Here is a 22950-nt window from a genome sequence, read left to right as displayed (position 1 = left end):
CACGTGTCTACCTATGTCTGCCACTTCAGCAAACCGTGGGCAGAGCAGTGCTCCTCAGAAGGAGCTGCGGGTAAAGGATTGAAAAATCTGTAAGAGAAGGAAAACCATCTCCAAATACATGAGCAGAACCTCCCCTTGGAAGGCCCTCATGCTCTTGAACAGCATAGCACCTGTCATTCTCATCACCATTTGACATGTGTGTCTCAGTGGCCTCTGGCATGTGCGCACAGGGCATGGAGGAAACAATGCATGTACAGTGTTCCTGGGAGAGGCAACAGACCCAGAGCCAACTGCGGGGACTCTGACATCTGTGAGAGCCGCTGCTGACAGCCCTGGGAAAGGATGAGGGAGCTCTTAGCTAGAGGCGACCAGGGAGCCACCTGCTCTCCAGTCCCTGCTCATGCAGCCTCGGTGACTCACCAGAGACCCCTCTCACAGGATAGGTGATCCTGTGATGCTAGGGAGGTTTGAAAAGTTGGAGTCTGCCCTCAGACAACAAACTTCCTTTTTCTCCTCCAGGACCTAAATATGATGATGATCTAAGCTTTTTTTTTTTAAATATATTTCTAAGAACTGACAATTTGGTTTAATTTATTAGATCACAGGACATTAGATCAGAAAGATCACCCAAGCCATCCACTTCCCTTGGAACACTCCCTGAACCAGAGGAGATACTCAGGAAATACCTGCTGAATAAATGTGATGAATTTCAGAGGTGAAAAGGAAGTCCCTGAGAGAAAAGGACCAGGCCAAGGTCACCTGATGAGCTGGTGCCAGGCATAGGTCTAGAACCCAAGTTGCTTGATATAGTCCAGGCATGTTGCCTTGCACCATGACTCATAAAATCATAAGATTTCAGGTTCAGAAGATGCCATACACCTTAGCTTTAATCCCCCTGCAATATCCCCACTAGTCATTAACTTGCCCTCTTCTTGAATACATCCAATGACTGAAAATATATGACCTGATAGGTTACCTAGTCAGTCCATTCATTTAGTCACCTATCCAACACACATTCACTTACCACCTACTTTGAGTCCAGGATGATACTATTTATTGAAGATTCAGAGATGAATAACACATCTCCTGCCCTTAAGAAGTTTACCATATTTGGGCACATACATACCCATCCACAGAACATAACCCAAGATAGTAAGCAGTGTTCTGCTCTGCCTCTTACAAAATTCTTTCTTCTTTGAAACAAGTCCATTTCCCAAAGACTCTCGTCCTTACTCATTGGACCTAGGTCCACCTACTAGGGCCACAAAACAAAAATCTAATCCTTATTTCACATATCAGCCCTTCTGATACTGTTAAACAGAGCTCATACCCTCTTAGTAAGAGAAATTCCCAATTCCTTCAAGAATTCTTTATTTGAAATGTGGTTTCAAGCTCTCTTCTTCTGTTTGTTCTTTGATGAACACGTTCCAGTTGATCTTATCAGGGTCTTAAATGTGGCCCCCAGATGTGAACTGTTGAACTCCAAATGAGGTCTGAGAGTATAATACAAAACCGAACCCCCCATCACTCCCTTCATTCTAGGCATTGTATATAAAAAATACAGGACAAGGAATCAAAAAGCTCTTGGCCACCAATTGTTCTCTTGAATCTGTTGTGCCATTCTTACTGCCCTGACCACTGCCCTACATCTCATTCCTCCCTTGGATTCCTGCTGCGTTTCTCAACAACAAATCTTACTGAGTCTTTGTTTTATGTGTAGCACTCACCAGACTCTTTGAAGAACCAGACATGATGCTGGTCTTCAAGGAGTTCAGAGTCTTATTATTGAAATTTGATTTGCCCCCAAATAAATAATTAACAAAGAACCAAGACAGAATATAATCAAGGAAACAGTCTTTTCCCCAGACCCCTCCTTAGAACTGTTCTTAATAGTGGCTGGTAGATTTCTGGGTATGATTGAAAACAGATCTCCCAATTCAAATGCCAGTGCAGAACTGGCTTCAAGCCCAGGCTGTCAGAGGCTTTGTCAAATTTTTGTCATTGCATTGACCTAGACTGTTGCAGATGAAAAGCGTTTGATTTCCATCATCTGCAGAGAAAGCTGGGGCACCTACAGGGATTGACACCTCCCGGGCCATGGACCAGTTTTCCAGCACCTGGCACCTGCCCAGTGCCAATCTAGAGTGTAGAGGGAGGAAGTTCTTTCAGTTGTTGGCATGAGTCCACCTGTGTTTGGGCTTCTGGGAGACAACAGGTTTAATTTGCTTTGACATTGCTTTTCCCCAGGAGGGAATTTACCCAAACACCCTGCCTTCTTCACATTCAGCACAGTGCTTGTCTGCTTTCCTGTTTTAACTGTGGGGACTTTCTCTGTGTTTTATATGCATATGTGCGTGTGTGTGTGTGTGTGTGTGTGTATGTGTGTGTGTGTGTGTTTACCCCCAGTAACCCACAATGCTTGATTTGGATTCATTAGACCAAGTTAGTGTGTTGTTTTGGTTCACAAATGAAATGCATATATGACCCTTTCTTCAAACAAAATACCAACTCTGCCAAGTCCTGAGAAAACCTTTTTACATGCACAGACTTACACTATTTGCTCTTCAGAATAACCCTCTGAGGTGAATGCTCTTATTAGCCACGTTTCACAGATGAGGAAACTGATGTTTAGAGATGACTTGTTCAATGGGCATGTCACTAGTAAGAAGCAGCCTGGCTCCAGAGCCCAGACTTTGGTCCAGGCCATAGACCACAAACTTTGGCTTCAGATAGAACTTGGTTCACCTACCAGATTTGCCCTGATAGCTGTGACCTTGAGAAAGTGACATCAGCTCTCGGTGTCCATCTAAGACTGTAAAATGGTGGTAAAGGTACCTATTTCTCATAATTATGATAAAGAATGAACTAGAATATATATCTTTCATAGTTCCATTTAAGAGAATGAGAAGACCTATATTAGAGGCTTCCCTCAGCTTTGAACTGCTGTAGAATTAAATCCTAGCTATGCTATATAGTTTGTTTCCCTCTCTTCTTTTAGTTGCCAATAAGAATCCCAATCCATTTTCAGGATCATGGAGGATGTAATAGATGTAGCCTAAACTATAAATGTCACTAGCTGCAGTCAAGATGACATCCAGTCATCCAACTGGCTGTCCTGTGTCCAAGTTCTTTCCTTCTTGCCTGAAGCATTAGCATCCATCCTACAGAGTAGCCAGAAGGAGGCATCGGGGAGTGGGTCTCTGCCAGACAAGAGTTGATCTTAGTTCCTCAACTGAGCACTCCCAAACATTTGCCAGCATTTACTTTCACAACTTAAGGAGAGACAAGAGAAGTAAAGAAAGGAGTTGTAAGTAGCAAACACAAGCTTCTGTTATCTGGGACATATCACAAGGGAATAAGACAAAGGAGAGGCTAGGAGGGAGGACTAGTGCTAGGTGAGCAGAGAGAGAGAGAGATGAAGGAGACTTAGTAAGCTCCGACCTCACTCACAGCGGGTTTCCTCTTTCTTTGGTGCTAGAACCAGCATGAGCATCCTGTGACCACCAAGGTGTGCCTGCTCAGACCAGGGCACAAAGACATGCCCCAGGGAGGTGGTGCAGAGAAGAGCCCCCTTTCCTCTTCTCGTATCACTGGCCCTGGGAAACGGGAGTCTAGTAGCCAGCAAGGTTCCGACTAGTCCTTCTCCAGGCAAGATTTTCCTCCGTGGTCTCTCCTTGTGTCCTACAAGATGAGGCTTTGGGATTTCAAAACAGAAAAGAAAAAGGTGGCAAATGAAGGCAGGCTTTTCCGGGCATCAACCCTGGACTCAGGAGGACATATTTATCAACTGTTATCCTTTCACCTTGACATGTCAATGCTAATGATTTTTTTTTCTGGAAAAGTGTAGTGAGCAGACAAAATGAGGCAAGGCAATGGGGCGGGGGGAGGGGGGTGTTTCCTGAAGCCTCTGGTTTCCTGTCTTCCAGGTCCCCTCCAGGGATGAACACTGGTGTCTATTCTTCCTTCTGCAGATGCCCCTTTGTATTTCGAGCAATATTTTGTTCACCATGCAGAAAACACGCCCACTCCTAACACATGTCCAGAGAAGAAGCTAAGAAAACATTTAAACTCTGTATTTCAATATTGATGGAAGGAAAAACAGATTACTGAGAATCAGATTTTCTAGCAGGACCCACTGCTGTGACAGAAAAACAAAGCTGGGGGGAAGCACTATTTTCCAATATACCATGTACCCAGTTATGAAAATCAGTTATTCACGGGCGGCTGAAGTTTTCATTTAGATTGGAGCGGATCCATAGGTGCACCTTCTGCAAAGTGAAGGCAGCTGCCATTTGGACGTGAGCAAAGCAGGAAGGAACTGTAGAGGGGAGAAATTCACCAAGCACTAATTGGAAACGTAACAACAAATATATTCAATAAAGTTCACACTTCTCCCACTCCAATGAATGTCGCTTCTGCACTAGTGTTTAGTATGGAGATATCTCGTCCGTGGGGACTTACTATTTGTGGGATCCCAGGGGAACCCCAAGTAGTTGAAATCTTCCCAAGTGGAAGAAAAACTATATACATAAACATTTCATCCAAAGGAAATATTCTCCAAATGTCTACCTTTTACTTCCTTATTACTATCATAAAATTATCCCACATTTTCTAAAACTTCTGCCTTCACTGAAACCAGTAGCCTCGGGCAGGTTTTGTAGCAAACAACATTCTATGCTGTCAGATTCAGCAAGCAACACTGTACTCAGTCACAGAAAATCTACTTTCCTCACTTTTTCACTGAAAAGGCTTTTTGGCAGATGATTAACAGGTGTGTACCTTGCAGGCTTCATAAATCCAAAACTAGAAAGTATGTAACACATATCTCCAATTGATCCTGTTAAAAATGCAACTCGTAATTATAGAAATTTTTATTAGGAGACTGTTTTATACGATGGTTTTGAGAAGTACTGAACGACAGGGTTTTAGGTCTGGGAGAGATCTCCGAGATCATCTAGTTGAATTCTTTCAGCGATTGCAACGAAGGTTTATTCAGACCCTCTGTGAACCGTGGCAAATACATATGTGAACAAACTCAGTTCCTGCCCTCGGGGAGTTCATAGTCAATAATGGGGACCATTTGGGGCTTTAGTAGGGGTGAAGGAAAGGGACAGTCCTCGGGTAACTTAGCCTGTTTAAGAATTCAGGAAGGCTTGTCAGAGGAGGTGACCTTTGAGCTGGATGTGAAAGAAGGAATCGGAGTTGCCCAGCAGGCAGGTATGGGAGGAGCAAGAGCAAGGACGAGGAAACAGGTGCAGAAAGATGAAGTGACATGGTCAAGGCCCCGCAGCCATTCGGTGGCAGAATGAGACCTACAGGCCAGACATTCTGCCCCTCTGTCCACCACTCTTGCAATACTGCAGGAGGAACCCAGCCTCCAGTTGGACCTTTACCCAGTAGCTACAAGTGAAAATAATCATACCTTAAACATACTCAAAATTCTTATTTTTAAAAGAATATTCAAAATGAAACTTTCTAAGTCATTCTCTTAAAAAAAAAAAAAATGTGTTGAAGAAGCCACTTCACACTTAGAGGTATCAATCAGGAACATGGGTTCTTCCAAGCAGAGCCAATGGAGAGCAGAGATGCTCCGGGCCCTGGCTTGTGGGTCTCATTCTGCAGGGAGCCAGGCCACTTTGCCCTGAAACAAGAACATACACTGGATTAGAGGCTCTTGTTCTTAACTCTGTGTTAGTGTAAAATGCTGCCTGTATTTAACTTTTTAAGTAGTTTCCGAGTTGATAATGGCAGGCAGTCGGGAAAACACCTTTCTGGGAAGTGCCGCCATGCCATGAACTCACCGTCGGCCCACCTTTTCCTTCCTCCGCCCACACCCAGGCCATCCCTCAAGCCCACCTCCTCCGAGAAGCTGCCCTCTGCTGGTTGTGCCCCATAGCAGTGGCACGAAGTGCTTTGCTGCATTTTAGGCTTCATGCCCTTGTCTGGATGCCCTTTCTGCACAGTTACTCTCTTAATTAATTAGACTCACAGAATTTGAGAACAGACCCCAGTCCCAGGGATCATCTCTGCCATCACCTTTGTTTCACCTATAAGGAAGGTGAGACGCAGAGATGGGACAGAAGTAGCTTTAGGTCACCCACGATGGCACAAGAAGGATGGACCCCAGAGCCAGGTTTCCTTACCTCCTGGCAGAGCTGCCTCCATGTCCTGTGCTGCTACCCGGGTGACAGTGATATCTCATCCTCCCAGTTAGGCTGCAAATGCCCTGTGAGCAAGACTCATGTCCTGTATGCTAACATCTCATTTGACAGAGACCTTAGCCTTGGCTTCCTAACCGAGAGCTCTGAGCTAAGACACATGGTTGAATCCTCCGCTCTGCCCACCTTACTAGCCTCTCCCTCTGCTTTGCACTCTGACTCTGCGGGCTCGCTCTGAGACCTGCGGCGAGTCACCGCCCTTCCTCTGCTCTCTGTTTCCTTTTCTGTTGAATGAAAGCATTGGGCCAGATGGTCTCTTGAATCCCTTTAAGCTCTACAAGTTCTGGGGTTCTCTACCTTCCAACTGGGTCCTTTGCTATCTTCAGGACTGGCCTCACTGTCCCACAGATCTGTCACCTTGCTCCTTCTCCTGGCTTCTGCTGTGAACGAAGTTCCTTTAAGGCTCATAGAGCAGAGTATTATTGAAGAACACCAGGCCTGGGGTCCAAAGGCCTGGGTTTGACTCTTCCATCCATGACACAGTATCTGTGTGGCCTCCAGCAAGTTACTTCATCTCTTAGCCACCTTCTTTTTTCTTTTTTAAATACAAATAACAATCCATTCTTTTGGATTTGGCGACAGTGAAATGAGATAAACTTTCTGGAAATACAGGGCATGAAGAAGGCATTCACAATACGGTGCCTCTTCCCTTTACTCCACTTCCAGCAAGGGTGAGAAGGGGGCTGTTCCACACAGATTTCCTAGCTAGTGGGTTCACTAACTAGAGCTACATAACATTGACTGATTTTTTTGCTAAAACCTTTCTAAAGTGAATTCCATATTTCCTTGACATGTCACGAAGACAATCCCAAAGTACAAGGGAGACTTAGAGAAAGTAACATCTTTGTAAAGGTGGACATGATAGCAGAAGATGGGATGCAGGAAGGCAAAGGGAATAGGAAAGGGGACTCCTATGCCTTTTAAACAAGCTTGTTTTTTTCATTTCTTCCCCATTGAAGAGTTTTAAGTAGGCAAGTGACAGGATCAGATTGGCTTCAGAGACGTCACTCAGGCTCCCGAGTGGTGAATGGAGCAGGTGGGGACCTGGACCGATGGTTGAAAAACCAGAGGTGGAAAAAGGCAGACATGTAAATGCTCAGTAGCTTTAAAAAACAAACTCCTGGAATATCCACCCATTATGAGAAAAATGTAAAACACAGGAAAGTGTGAAGACCCCAAGAATTGCCCAGCATCCAAAGATAACCACTGCTAACAAGTTAAACTCTTTTCCCTAATGTTTTTAGAGAAAATTTTCTAATGTATTTGTAGATACAAATCTGATTTGTAAAAAGGTAGTTCAGGCAGACATTTTTCCAGAACACGTCTCCCAATGTCAGTGGAGATGGGCCTCAGTAAGAGTAAAATAGCATGTACTTTTTTTAACTCAGTTGGTTGCTTTCAGTGACTGAGCCAAAAGAACTCAAATGCCTGGGGCCTAGTTAACCTGAGGCTTGATTCCTGGGCCCTCTGTTTGTGGAAAAGACATTTCTGTTCTCAGCTCCCCTTCTCTTCCTCCCCCCCAGAATCGGTGGATAACTGCCCCAGCAACTGCTACGGCAACGGCGACTGCATCTCCGGGACCTGCCACTGCTTCCTGGGCTTCCTGGGCCCTGACTGCGGCAGAGGTGAGAGCCTGCGTGCTGGCCTGCGGTTTCCACTCCCCAGGCCCCTCAGGCGGCTCTGCTTCCACTTCTCAGAGCAAGGGCAGAGCTCCAGCCCTCCTCTTGACTCTCGTGAGAAGGGCTCCCAAGGGCAATTCTTCAGAAACCCTGAGAGGGAGGTCTGCAGGCAGAGCATGGCCTCATCTGACATTGTGACCCACATGTGCGTGACTGGGGAGGTCAGAAGGAAGGGCCTTTATGGGGACGGCCGGCCGCAGTGAACTGCATGTTCCGTTGTTGGGGGCAGAGAGAATGGCATGAGAGTCCTTTTGTTTAAAAACGTTGATTTCCTCGTAGAGGAGTGATCAGCCTGTGCCAAAGGGTCTTTGAAGTTCATCTGCAGCTAGAGTGGTTTCTTCCTGGCACTGTGCAGAGGGGGCCTGATTTGCTGCTCAGTTATTGCCTTCTAACTGCGCAGGCAGAATCATGGCCGAGACCACCAAGGACTTGGAAGGCAAGACTGCTTTGCTCTACACAGAACCCTAATCTTGCTTTAGATTTGGGCACATACGGTGCTAATGATAACCACTGTTGCAAGAGTTTAGGCTGCCCATGATCTACCCTGTGCATTTGGCCTTCATCTCTGTTCTAGAAGAACTAACAAGGAAAATGCCAGAGGAGATTGGTAGTCCTGAGAATTTGGCACTCCCTTTGGGGAAGCTCATATGACCCCTTCCTTTGGTTTTTCCATCTCTTCAGTCATTCAGCAGGCACTTGCTCTGTGCCCTTTCAGGCATGGTCCTGTGCTAGACACTGAGGTTACAATACTGCATATGCCAAGGAGCTCTCAGAATGGGAGGCAGACAAAATCAGCAATTACAAAGCACCTTATAAGGGAGAAACACTACAGGGAGGTCACATGCAGGGAGCTCCTATCAAGAGTGAAAGGGAGAAGCTTTCTTGCTTGGACGGGATGAGGACCAGGAAAGGCTTCCCAGATGAGGTGACACTGGAACTGAGACCTGACAGTGGAGTCGTTGTTCATTGGTGGAAGCCAGAGACAGCTTTCCAGGCTGAGGAAACTGCACCCTGATTATACAGTGATATGATGCTGCTTTGGGGATTCTGCCTATTCTTTCCAAAGTGAAATAGACTCAGTTTGAGGCAGCAGAGCCGGCAGCCCTGAGGCAGCACAGTGATTACCTGCTGAGTGCTTTCAAAACACAAGCTGCCAGGTGGGGGCCCGGGGAAGGTGGTGCAGAGAAGAGATGAGTCATTCCTTCTAACAACAATTACTGTCTCATCCCATCTGCACTTAAAGTGAAGAGTCATGTATGAAACAGCCTTCTCACTAAGGCCAGTAGGTACTTACAGCACAATGAATATAATTTATTTTTATATAGTGTCCTCTGTACAGGTGTTCACAAAACACTTTACGCTAAGAGGCAGAATGGAAAGATAATACTTTCAAGAGCTAAGTTGGGCCCAGCTATTCTCTCCCTTATGGGGCAGTGGAATATGGGGTTTTAGTGAAGGCCTGAAAGGCAAGAAAAACTGAGATTTGCTGCATAAAGGCAACAGCAAGCGGTGCTGCAGAGGAGGTGCGGGGAAGCAAAATGGAGCGCTATTAGAAGGCGAGCATCGGAGGAGGGATTTAGGCAGGTAGGAGGCGAGCTGTCTTTTCTAGCAGGCCCAAGGAACAGATTGAAGCCTTCTGTCTAAGGGTCCTGGCAACCGCCAGGCTGCACCAGGAATATAAGGAGGATGGGGAAAAGCCAGGCTCAGTAGGAACCAGCTCTGCCAGGCCCTGCACTGCACACCTTTGCCAACAGCTCCAGGTGTGGTTAACCTGGAATAAAATAAAACACGAGAAACAGATGCACACCCATGGGAACTGTGGCAGAGCACTTGAGGCTCTTGGTCAAGCCAGCAGGCCAAAGGGAGAAAGGGGCAAAGGCTGGTGGGGGACACTGGGCTCTGATTCATGCCGGGCTTTCTGTGCCATCTCCCCAGCCTCCTGCCCTGTACTCTGTAGCGGGAACGGCCAGTACATGAAGGGCCGGTGTCTGTGCCACAGCGGCTGGAAGGGCGCCGAGTGTGATGTGCCCACCAACCAGTGTATTGATGTGGCCTGCAGCAACCATGGCACCTGCATCATGGGCACCTGCATCTGCAACCCCGGCTACAAGGGCGAGAACTGTGAGGAAGGTAAGGCTTGCACACAGGAAGCGTCAGCACCTTGCTTGGACTTAGAGGTGAGCACACAGGACCAAGTGGACATCCATGGAGCACAGGAAGCCACCTGAGCCACCCTGTGATCCCTACTCCCTGAACCAGGAACCCATCAGCAATAGGAATTACCCAAAAGGAAGAGGACATTCCAATTTGGTCCTAATCAATGAAGGGAAGTGTTGTATTGAGTACTTACTGTGTATGAGGCTCTGTGCTAGAAGCCCTCTATTATTTAACTTCAGACCCCACTGGGGAGGGGAATCATCTTCATTTTATAGTTAAAGGCTCTGAGAGTCAAATGACTTGCCCAGGGTCACCCAGCTAGTAGATGGCAGGGCTGGGTATGAGCCCAAACTTTCTGTCTCTATATCACAAGTTCATTCTGCTCCCTTTAAGCTCATCTGCTCCTCATTTCTGAAGTATGAGTATGTTTTAAACCTCCAAACTACGTGTGGGTGTGGGGGGGCGTGTGTGTGTGTGCGTGTGTGTGTGTGTGTTCAAGTACGTGGCTCTCAGGTGCTCATAAGCATTCCTCTCTCCTTCCTAAGGTAAATATACAAAGTCTGTCCAGAAGGTATTCAGCCATGTAATATGAAAAATAGAGACATCTATTGAAAAAAACACAAGATATAAGAAACACTGTATATAAGACAATGATGCCTTAGTCACCTACAAAGTATGCACCTTGGGACCTCACACAGTTCTCCCCATTGCCAGCAGCTGCCCCATCAGTATTTTCCTGAATCTCATCAATGGTCTGAAATCTCTTCCCTTTCAAAGGTTATTTTAATTTTGGGAAAAGTCAGAAGTCACAGGGCACCAAATCTGGACTATAGCAGGGGCTGAGTCACCTGGGGGATCTGATGTTTCACCAAAAACCTCTGCACCAGATGCGATGCATGAGCGGGTGTGTTGTTGTGATGAAGCTACCATTCACCGGTTGGCCATAGCTGCAACCTTCTGAATCATCCGAATAATTTATGTGGAGGAATGTTTGAGCTTAACACAAAATTTGATAGAGATTCATTGCTCTACTCTCTTAGTCATTTTGAATGCAGTGGCCACACAGTACACATGCCCACTCAATGGTGTCGACCGCCCTCACTGACTAGTACAGTGAACTCGTCATTGTTCATGCATGTGCATTCCAGTCCACTCTCCTTGGCTGCCAGGTTACATCAACGTCACACAAACCATTCTCATTATATAAGCAGTGGCTGGAATTTTTCCGGACATACCTCGAATGCCTGTATAGATCAAGGATAGAAAGTGAACTGCTGATAAAATCATGACATCAGTTCATCCCCAGGAAATTAAAGAGATGAGATAAGTAAATATTTGTATTTCACAGATAAAGAAACTCAGGCCCAGGGATGGGCAGTGACATCACCGTGGTCATAGAGCTGACCGATAACAGGGTTGGAATTCAACCCTGGTCTTCTCACTTCCGATGCAGCGCTTTCTCCTCTTGGCTGCATAGAATTACCAGATGAAAAGAGGAGTCTTATTCCCAAGCAATACAGAGTGCACACTCTGTAGAGCTTTTAAGAGTACATACACTCTGGAATCAGATGTAGGTTTGAGTCATGTCTGTGCCATTAACTAGCCTCAGTTCCCTTGCCTATAAAATGGGAATGCCTTCCTCAGAGGGCCGTTGAGAGGAGTGAATTAAATGACCCATGTAAAGCACTTAGCTCAGTTTCTGACACATAGTAAATGCTCTATAAATATTACCTCTTATATTATTGGTATTATTCTGGCGACAACCGAAGCACTGTGCCTGTTTTACTCCACTTATTTCATCCAAGTACTTTTGAAATGGATGGACTTTGCCTTTGAAACTGAGGGACGATGCTAATAGTCATTAGCTACCACTGCCCCCTGTCTAGGGCCCCTATCACCTTCTCCGCTGGGTGGAAGAAGCTCCAAGGAGAGCTAGTCTTCTAAACTCATTTGGGATTTAACACATAATCCCCTCTCAAGGCATCATTTTCTCTAAAAAAGAGAGAGAGAGAGACTATAATGCATGCATTTTAAAAGAGTGGGGAACAGGAAGGAATTAGTGTCTGAAAAGCATTGCCTCCCTGAGACATGCTGTCTGTAAACCCCAAGTGCGACTGGAAGTTCCGATTCAGACCTATTAACGTGGATGCGGATTGCTTCGGGCTGTCTGAGAGAGGAGCCGGTCCAGCCCCCTGCACAAAGGGACTCAGCTTTCTCATCCTGACAATGGTGACCTTCATCTGCTTTCCCTTTTCAGTTTAGTCACTTGAGGTGAAGACCCTGAGAAGGAAAGAAAAACAAAGAGGAGATTCCTCTTGGAACTGTGGGGCCACCCCCCAGCCCCACCGCGCTGTGTGGGCCGAGGCGGGGGAGTTGTCCAGATCTGCCAGCCCTGGACAGTGCTCCAATGCACAAGGGTACTTACAAAGAGAAAAAGGAGGTTGTTTAGCTCTCTGATTTACATTATCTATTTGAAAAGAAATGTTTTTACTCCTGATTTCTTTTCTGAGGCAGGCCATCTGGTACTGATTCCTTTTATTATTTCTATTTCTCTGGTGAAGCGTCATTGTATAGTCCTTGTGTTTATAATGGGGGTTGCTTGGGGCCTTTGCTTCCCCCATCCTGTCTCCCCTCCTCCCTCAACTCTCTTCTAAGAAGTTTCACTGTGTTTATAAAACATCAGCTAACAAGCTTACTTTTCCCCCCTCTCCAGCTTCCTTCTTCTGAAGTTTATTGCCCTATATTTTTTTAAAAGCCTGAACCACGCCAACAGGACGCTTGGAGGTTGGGGGAGGGGCAGAAGAGAACAACTTAGGCCTTTTGCAGTGAAAAGTGAGACTATGTTTTTGGTCCTGAAGAGCATCTACTAGCCTGTATGTGCATTTTTGGGCAGGAGCTGTGTTTACCGCCTGACTGTGCAGGTCTCATCATTTCATCAATGGGCTAATAGTCTTCTTCCAGAAAATTTGGCTTTAAATGGCAAGCTCTTCAGATGAAAAAATATAACTGTTTGGCAGCTCTTCTAAGGAGAAACTAAGTAAGACTGTCTACACAAAGTGCAGCCCATTCTTCCCATGTTACGCACAGTTCCCTGCAAGATAATTATCACGTGGGAGACCATCAAGTGTGATGGAAAGAGACGACTTTAATCCTGTCCTTGGGTTTCTATCACCCCAGAAGCCCCAGGAAGGGAGGGCAGATCCACAGTTGATGTAGGATCTCTGTGGCAGAGTGTCACTACGGCATGGACAATGGCCCTAAGTTTAGGATGCAGAGGGACGATGTTCTCCGGGCAGGAGCCTCAGCTGGTTCAGCCTAGGCTTCCTGGAGCCACCCCCCCTTGGTGTGCAGTCCTCCTTAAAACTTCCCAGGAGTGCCTCCCTCACTCTGACCTTCAGCAGTGATGACTGATTGATGACGAATGGCCTGGAGGTCGCCTCTCCTCAACTCCCTCTGATCTTTCCTTGCCTGAGCCATCTTCTGAGAGTGTGGGATTCTCTTCGCTGGTTCCTGGGCCCCGAGCAGACTTGTTGTGTCTAAGGGGGAACAGGACTGTGACGCCAAGGGCCTCGTGCGAAACTTGGCACTCTCTCGGCGTGCTCGCTAACAGCACAGATTTATAGATTCAACCTCAAGGGTGCCTCAGAGACAGCTTCCACCCAAAGCCGGGGTCAGGTACTCATGGAGCCGGAAATACCTTTATAGGTCTTGGGATAGAAGTTGCTGACTCATTTCCTGTCAAATTGGAAAACTCTCTGGATGTAGGGAGTTATCATAGTGGCCTAATGGGCTGGAATAATCCTTCTGAGATTCTGAGATCTGAGGCAAGTTGTGAAAATTTATCACTATTATTATTTTTATTTTTTTCAATTACCAGTCACTCCCACAGGTCATGCTTGAACCATTATTAAATGGTGTTCTGAGACTACAAGAGAAGGGATTCTTTGCTTTCCTTTGGCTTTATTAATTCTCTGGTTTGCCCTATTTCTTTCCGTATTTTGTTTTCCTATTTTTTAACCATTTTATGTGTTTATGTCTATAGTTGTGTATAAATGTATTTTTGAACCAATAAAATTATAAAGGAAATCACAAGAGATCTTTACTAGCCAAGAGTGATTCAAATTTGAATTACTGCTGTGTGATCTTGGGCAAGTTATTTAACCTTTCTGGGCTTCAGTTTCCTCATCTGTAAAGTGAGTATAATAATAGAATCTACATCAAATAGTTGTTAGGGTTAAGCAAGTTAATGTACATATAAAGGTTTTAGTGGCAAAATATGGTATAGGAGAGGAACTAAGTTAAAATCAATTGTCATTGTTGCTGTTGTGTTACTGTTACTCTGTTTTTAGCAAGTGGTTGCTCCTGACCTCTGGTCTTCTTATTTATCATTTAGGTTATTATGTTGGACTCCTTTAAAAACCTGAATAGTAAAAGAGCTTTCTTAATAAGCTGACCCTCAAAATAAACAGCCTGTTCCCAGGATGTTGCTGTTTATAAAGTCTGCTCACTTGTGTCTGAGACTAATATATCCAGGCTGGGTTTCCCAGTCTTTTATGCAAAAGTCAAATATACTGGGTTATAAAATTTAATTGATAAAATAAAGTACAAGCATGTTTGAATTATAAATGTGCTCTGACCACAATTTGCTTAAGTCATGCCGCTGAATGTCCTGATAGGACAGAAAAACAACTATTTCCAACAATTTGCAGTTTATACAGTGCTTTCAAACCCTCAGTGTGATTTGGTCCTCATACTAACCTGAGAGATAGGTAATTTTACCATGCCTGCTTTATAGATGGAAGCTGAGAGCAGATATGTGACTTGACTGTGGTCATAGAACCAGTACATTTTGTCCTGTGACCCTTGAACATATGACATCAGAGTTCAAATGCTACAATCATTTCTTTGCAGCATAGGGCTTCCTCATGATCTCCTGTAAGGACCTGACTGCTCTCCTGGCAGCTCCATCAACACTATTTTCCCAACAGCTACACAGAGCACCCCCCCCCGCCCCCGCCAGAACACCACTCTCCCCTTACAATGGCAAGATGAACAGTATCCCCAACCGCCCAAAGTGCAAGACTGATGACACTTTCTGGTTGAGTAGAGAAATGGACCAACCCCCTTTGCCAATTCTGTCTTCTTTCTGCTGCCATATGCACTTTCCATGTGAACTGAAGCCGTGTGATAAATTAACCCTCAGTACTCTTCTTCCACTTTTTTCTATACAGTGCTTTATGGAAGATTAGAAGTCTCTGCTAATTTTGTATAGCCCCATAACTAAAGCTTTGATTTAGGAAAATTAGCCCCAATAACAGAACTATCATTAGATTCAGAATCGGACAGATCTGTCTTCAGAGTCCTGTCTGGCAGGGTTTAGCTATAAGATCTGGCATAAATTTTTGAGCTCTCTGAGCCTCAGTTTCCTCATCTCACCTCACTGGGTTGTTGAGAAAGCTGAATCCGATGAGTTTAGTAAAGGACTTCCTATAGTACAAGCAAAGATCTGGTAACCTACAGTATTATTTATTCTCTTTTCCCTCTTTCTGGGTGATCTCTTGAGACCACATTGACCTTGGGTCTTAGGAGGCCTGCAGCGGTTGCTTGTCTGTGAGCTATAGCTACAGAGTTCACTTGTCCCATGAGAACAAGCTGTACAAAGCCTCCACATAGAATTTTGAATAGTCGTTGAAATGCTTACCTGGAAACATTTCAAGACAAATGCTTATCTGGAAAGCAAGGTTTGGAAGTTTCTATCAATCACAAGATAATAAAAATACTATGAAACTTAAATGCAAAATAACTTCTCATTTAAATTAAGAAATCTATTTTATTACCACATTCACATAAATAAAACTGCATTATGAAGCAGTAAACAATAATAGTTTGTTCTGCAATGATATTTTGAGTACCTCCTCTGTGCTGGGCACCGTTTTTGGAGGTAGAGATATAGGAAAGTACAAAATGAAGTCTTGGCCTCAATTATTGCAATTATTATAAGCACGGTAGGCACTGGGTGCTATATGAACACTTGATATATATTTCTTACTCTCTCTGCCCCTCAAACCAAGAAGTAGGAATTTATACCCACATTTCACATGTAAGGGAACCCAGACTCAGAGAGGCAAACAATCACAGGTAGAGAAGGACCGCAGGTCTACTGTCTGCTAGAGTTACTGCTCTTCACTCTACAGAGTGACCTCACCACAGGAAATCTGTGTCCCACCAGAATGCGTGATGCCCCTTCACACCACTGCAAGGTACGGTACTTTGCCTAAAAAAGTCTCACCATGGCTGGTCAGACACTTACCTGCATTCTCTTTCCTTCCTGTCACAGTGGACTGCATGGACCCCACATGTTCTGGCCGGGGCGTCTGCGTGAGAGGCGAGTGCCACTGCTCCGTGGGCTGGGGAGGCACCAACTGTGAGACACCCAGGGCCACATGCCTGGACCAGTGCTCAGGCCACGGAACCTTCCTCCCAGATACTGGGCTTTGTAGCTGCGACCCAAACTGGACTGGGCACGACTGTTCTATCGGTAAATGTGGGAGAAGAAGGGCACAGCAGGGAAGGAGGGAGGATGTTTCCGCTGCAATTTGATCACCAATCAGTCCCAATCAATGCCCTGACACTGTTCTCAGACACATAATGGCGCATACCACGTCTCTGAACACTTTTCTTCTTTTTCTGAACTTCTGTCTTCAACCTCTACTCTTTGATAGGCAGAGGATTGAAAAGCCAAATTTTCACATCATTCCTTTCATAGTGGTGGCCTTAAGAGTCAAAACATTGCCCCAACCATGTTAATCATAGTAAGAGATGTGTCCCTGAAATCCCATCTCTCACATTACTCCCTAGAGGCAGGGTCACAGGGACCAGTGTGCCTGGTGAGACCTGCCAGGGTGGAGCTTTGGTTCCACTTATTCCTCAGAGTGAAGTCCAAATTCAGCATAGTATTTGGGTTCTCTGCCTTTGGGTTCCACCTGCCTTTCTGGCCAGATCCTCTGTGCAACTATAGTACATTCCATGAGGGCAGAAAAATGTCTTATTTACCTCTCCATTCCCAGGACTCAGAATAAGCCTGGCCCATGGCAGCTGCTCAGTAAGTGCTGATGAATGAATGAATTAATGACTGAACGAACGAACACATGATTGAATGTGATGTTGATTATACTAGTTATACTAGTTGATTATGAGAAGTAGAGTTAATCACAGGGTTTATACATACAAAGTTCAAAGGATAATTAAATTGGCACCCTCTGTAAGCAGTTTGTGATTAAGTCTCTCGAGTTGAGGATTAAATGAAAACATATGTGAATCACCTAGCACAGTGTTGGTATATAGTAGGTATGTTCACTTCTAATACCTCTTTTAAACACTGTCCATTATTTAAATACACACACACACACACACACACACACACCCCCACGAGAAAGACATCAACATCCCTCTTTTGCCAATTTACATAATACTTTACTCACTGAGTCCTTACTAAGCACCTACTGTGTACTAGGCACCCTTCTAATCAGAAGGGAAAAAGAGGTAAGAAAGTTCCTATCTTTCTGAGCTCACATGCTAAGAAGAGGGAAGGGGGGACAGCAAACAAACAAATCAAGAGAAATCATTTGATAAAGAAGCTTAGACCCAGAAAATTTTGAGTAATCCTTCCCATGTCACACAGTTAAGAAATGACAGCATCTTTGGTTGTGTATTTTTTTTTTTACCGAGTCACTTTCCCTACCACATCACACTGTTTAAACAAAGTGAAGCTGAAATTAGCTCATTATGTTGTGTATTAACAATTCTTGTTGTGGTCAGGAAGGATGGTTGAGACCTTTGGCAAAAGTGAGATCTATGCAGCATTTGTTCCTCTCGAATATTTTGATTTGCCTTTCCCTGTTGATAGGAGAATTGATGTTCAATATACAGTCTTAACTGGACTTTTATCCAAGTTTGCAAGGCTTGTGTAAAGACATGATTACAAACACAGATGCACAGGGTCTTAGGAATAATTCTTTTTATATAGCTCTGATTATAGCAATATTATAAATGGTTCTCTTAAAGCTATGCTGGGTTATATTGTTCATTATGTGGCCTCAAAGCTAGTTTATGATAGGTATATAACTGTCCATACCTTGTTAATCCCTAATGTGACTCCACAGCCTCCCACAGAGGCAGGTACAATTTTGGGTGAGATCACTAAGCATCCTTTAGTTGACCCTGCAAAAGGAGACAACAAAACCATTGGAAGGGACTTTGAATAAAATCGTGAAAGTTGATCTTTCTCAACTCTGTGCACACCACTCCCCGTAATTGATGTTAAGCATGTGTGTGGCTTCACGTGCAAAGGCAGAGGAGCTTCATGTGTTGAGAATCGTCCCTGAGTCCAACAGACCTGGGTTAAAACACTGGTCCTGCTTTGCTAGTTATAACGTTGGGCAAGTTACTTTCTCTCTCTGAGCTGTAAAATGGAGATGATAACAGTACTTACCTTCTGGAATTATTTTTTGAAGAACTATTTAAGATAATGTTAAAAAAAAAACTATTAGCATGCTATTTAGCCCATATATGGCTTCAGTAAATGTTAGCTATTGTTATGATTATGATTAAAATATCCATTTGTGAGAGTCCTTGATATTATTAACAGTCATTTGATTGAGGCAAGATAAGATATGCCCTTTCAGAAATGCCAGTTGTAGCTTTTAAATCTCTAACCTCTAACAGACTAAAACAGTGTCATGATTGCCACAAGGCCAGGAATTTAAAAGGTGGCTTCAGAATGACTCTCTCCCCTTGAAATAGTAATAACAATTTGCGTTGCCTCAGAGCATATAAAGATATTTCATACACATATAACAACAACAGCCACATGAGGCAGCATGACAGGCGTGTCATTATCCCCACTCACATCGAGGCTCAGGGAGTTGCAGCACCTTGCCTGAGTTACATCGTCCTGGCACATGCCGTGACGTGCCAGGAGCCCAGGTCCAGCCTGGAGCCTCAGCCGGGCCGCTTTCCAGGGCCCTGTGCTGCTTCCCCGCAGGCCACTGCTTCTCTTCAGCGGTCACCGCCCCTCCTGAGCCAGTCTGGAGGCGAGTGCAAGCACTGGGATGGTGGCTCTCTCTCCACATCCCCTACTGGGTAGGCAAGAACTGTCTGGGCTCAATTCTGCTTCTGCCATGAGCCGCATGACCTTGGCAAGGTACTTGACTTTTCTTGGCTCCCGTTTCCTTATCTGAGAAGTAGAGTTAATAACAGTGCCTACCTCAGAGGGATATGTGGTCATTAAATTATGTAGTGTGTGTCTGCACGTAAAAGAGTGCCTGCCCAGAGCAAGCACTTCATGACTTTCTCCAACCTACCTTCCAAGGGCGCTCTTACTGAGTAGAAGTGAAACTCATTATTGATTTTAGGGACGATAGCCAAGGGAGTCTTCATGTTCAGGGAGTCAGGGTCTTGGAACAGGCACTGGACTTTGTTTCAGAAGACCTGCTCTCCACTACTTGAATGGCTTCAACAAGTTGCTTCAGCTTCCTGACCAGCAGTTTCCTTCCAGGTAAAGCTACTGTGGGACTTCTGTGAGAATTCAGTGAGAAGATATAGGTACAGTGGTTAGTACAGTGCCTAGCACAACTCAGACACCAGCAAGCAGTAGCTTTGGTCACGATGTTTATGTTACCTGCTCCTGGCCGGCAGGGCTGGGGCAGGGCCTTCCCATAAGGAGCTGCAGGCCAGCAGATCCATCCAAAGTAATTCTTGCGCCATCAGCACTGACTGCAGGATGTGGGGTTGGCAGAAATGTGCCCCCACTGTCTGACCCACCTAGGAAGGAAGACTAGCTCTTCCTCGAGGTGAGTGTCTTGGTGTTTGGCATGGAGAAGAGGATTTAATGAAAGCAGATTAAATCAGCATGCCCTGTACTCAACAGCCAGCCTGTAATGAAATGTAAGCTGACAGGTTCCCCAGCACTATGGTTAGAGTTGTAGAAACAGTGAAGTCTGGTTTTATGTTCTGTTTACTCAGACTCCTGGGTTCCCAGCACCTTGGCTTCCAATCTCATGTCAGAAATCCCTCCTTAAATGCAGCTTCATTAATACAGTCTTCCTTCCTGCCAAACCGCACAAGATAGTTATTCGAATAGGTTCCTGTGTCCTGGAAGAGCACAGGTTAAATGGCCCATCCCCTGCCCACAACACACCTCTATCCTCAACTCTAGGCCCAGTGGAACTTCACTTGCTCAGTCTTTTGAGGGTGGTAGAAGTGATGATGATGGTGGTGGTGGAGGTGAAGCCACTGCTGTTGTTTTACAGATGGGAAAGAATTGGAGAGGGGAAGTGGAGATTTAAAAGTAATTTGGCTAGTCAGTGGCGGAGTTTGAACTAAATCCAGGCCCATTGTTTCCAAGTCCTCAGCTCTTGCCTCAAGCCCCCTTTCCCATCCAAAGAGGTTTCTGTGTCAGTAATCTTGTCTTTCTTCCTGACGAGCCACAGGATGGAGCATTAACTAAAGAGCCATCTGTTTCTTAGTGCTTACCACAAACCAGGTTCTGAACTAAGTGCTCTACAGCCATCATCTTAGCTAAGGTTCAAAAGAACCCTGTGGAGGAAGTATTACTAGTTCCGTTTTCCACCTAAGGAAATTGAAGCTCAGAAAAGTTAAATCCCTCACCCGCATCCCCTGTCAGTAAGTGGCAGATGTGGCTCTACGCACCCTCCTCAGCTCTGTGGTAAACTGAGCAATGTATTGTAACAGAGCTTGTCTCTTGCCAAACTCCACTCTATGAGGTCAGGGTCTGTTGATATCACTAGTGCAAGGCCTGACACACATTAGCTTCTCAGTGATCATTGAATGAATGACTTGTTTACTGAAGGTCAAAGGGAAGGAGAGGCTACTGCTAAGGGCTCCACCCAGGAGGATCCAGCACACCCTCAGAGAGACAGTCTTATCTCTCCTCTCAGGACTCCCTGCTGGGCAACCCGCTCTGCGGGGCTGAAACCAAATCCCTGGGCTCCTTCTCTATCACTTTCCTAAACTAACTCATGGTAGTTCCCTGCGCAGTGCCAGCCAAGAGCTGGCATCATGTCCCCTCCCTCTCCCTGCTGGGCTGGATTCTTCATCAGCGTCTGTGTAAAGTGGCACTGCCATGCAGAACGCCCCCCCACCCCCCTTCCCCAAGTGTTTTGGTTGGCTTTTCATCTTCTAGGCTTGGAGCTACTTCAGAAAAGGGGAGGCCATCTTTGGGATGGTCTTTAAAACTGGAAAAGCCCACCTTTTTTGTCAGACCCTAGTGACTTCTAAAGAAGATGTCAGGCTCTGTGGCATTTTCCAGGGTACATTTCAAATGTGACCCCTTGGACCCATCATTTGCCCTCCATTGTCTCTCCCTCAGGATCTTCCTTCTCCTCCGCCCCAGGCCAGTAGCCACTGTCCTCAGCCTCATACATTCATCCTCATTTCCACTACTCTGTGAGCTCTCTGCAATCTTGTCTTCTGTAAATGACTTTTATTTGAGAGGGCCCTCTCACTACATCTTATTCCTTTTGGTCGCTGGCTCAGAGAAGCAGTACCTGGCGGGGACTGTGCCTATAAAATGCTCATGCTGATGGGTTATAAATCTTATCATTTCATTGCAACTGAGTTTCATGAAATAACAGGTGGAGATGTTATAGAGATTTGGTGGTACAGGGTTAGAGGTAGCACTTAGAGTCAGTAAGAACGTATGGGATTTGGAGTGAGACCAAGCCAGACTTTTTCTTTAAGACTCAGCTTATCCAGAGAATATAGCTAATGATACCTGCCTTGCATTGTTGTTTTTCAAATTAGCTATAATATATGAATAAAATGCCTATCATGGTAGCTGGCATTCAGTAAGCACTCGATAGAGTATTAGTATGTTTTTAGAATGCATGATTAAATCTAAATTAGAATGCGTTGTTAAATCTAAATTAGCCAAACAGTACTTACTTAGACTCCAATAAATTTTAAACTTGAGGGCAGTTTATATAGTAAAGGCTTGGAACCAGACCTGGATTTGGGTCTATGTGACCTTGAACAACTTGCCTTCTCTCTCAGAAGCTTGGTTTCTGAGACTCTCTACCACTAGCACTGGTTACCAAACCTAGGTGACGAGTCATTGATGTGCTGGCACACTTAGCCCCAAGCAACAGAACGAGGCCCACAGGGCATAAGCATCGGCCTCCTCTCAGAATAGTGAGCTTCCTGAGCACCATTCAAGAGCAGAGCACAGCCTCTGCAGAGCAAGCACCCAGCCCAGCTCCACACCTGCACCCCTGCACCCACCCCTGACACACACATTGTCTACTTCATTTACTCATGAGCTTTTCTGGCTTCCCTGTGCATGGGCACTGGTGTAGGCACTGAGAATCAGAGAACCACAGTCCATGAAGGAAGTGACACCTAACTATAAGGCGTGATAAGAACTCTGACTGATATGTGTGCAGTGGGGTTTGTGAACACAAAGCCAGGAGCAGTGAGCTCGGCCAAAAGAGGACTGGGAGGGGAAGCTGGGAAAGTCCTCCCAGGGAGGAGGCTGCTGAGCCAGACCTTGAGAGGGGACTGAAGGGAGCTCCCTGGTGACACAGGAGGGGAGGAGTCTGGACAGAGGGAGCGGCATGTGCAGAAGTACAGAGCTGTGCAGAGAACCATCTGTTGTCAAGCCCCACCTCAGACTGACTGGAGAATAGGAGCCATGTGTGCATGTAGGAGGTGAGGTCAGAAAGGTACACACGATACAAACCATGGAGTCCACTGAATGCCTCCCTGGAAATCCTGAATTAAAAAATTTTTTGATGCACATTGTAGAATTCCCTCTCAGACTACATGTCAGGGCCCTTTCTTTAGCTCTCTCAGCTCAAGTTGGCCTAGGTTCTACCTTC

The 22950-nt window shown here is 45.4% G+C and overlaps 1 protein-coding gene across 3 annotated transcripts in view; it reads left to right on the top strand.

The window, feature by feature from the left end:
- TENM4 (teneurin transmembrane protein 4) overlaps positions 1–22950 on the top strand; it is a 375996-nt gene that overhangs the window by 225344 nt on the left and 127702 nt on the right. For all 3 annotated transcript variants that reach the window (XM_054576340.1, XM_054576339.1, XM_054576338.1), the window contains 3 exons: positions 7742–7843; positions 9833–10027; positions 16392–16592. In XM_054576340.1, the coding sequence (XP_054432315.1) occupies positions 7742–7843; positions 9833–10027; positions 16392–16592 (498 nt within the window). The remainder of the gene's footprint in view (positions 1–7741; positions 7844–9832; positions 10028–16391; positions 16593–22950) is intronic.

The sequence above is a fragment of the Pteronotus mesoamericanus genome, unplaced genomic scaffold (genome assembly GCF_021234165.1).
Source record: "Pteronotus mesoamericanus isolate MK-2021 breed Mesoamerican mustached bat unplaced genomic scaffold, CSHL_Meso_final contig_33, whole genome shotgun sequence".
NCBI lineage: Eukaryota > Metazoa > Chordata > Mammalia > Chiroptera > Mormoopidae > Pteronotus > Pteronotus mesoamericanus.
The sequence above is the reverse complement of the archived record's forward strand: the minus strand, read 5'-3'. Positions and strand labels throughout refer to the sequence as shown.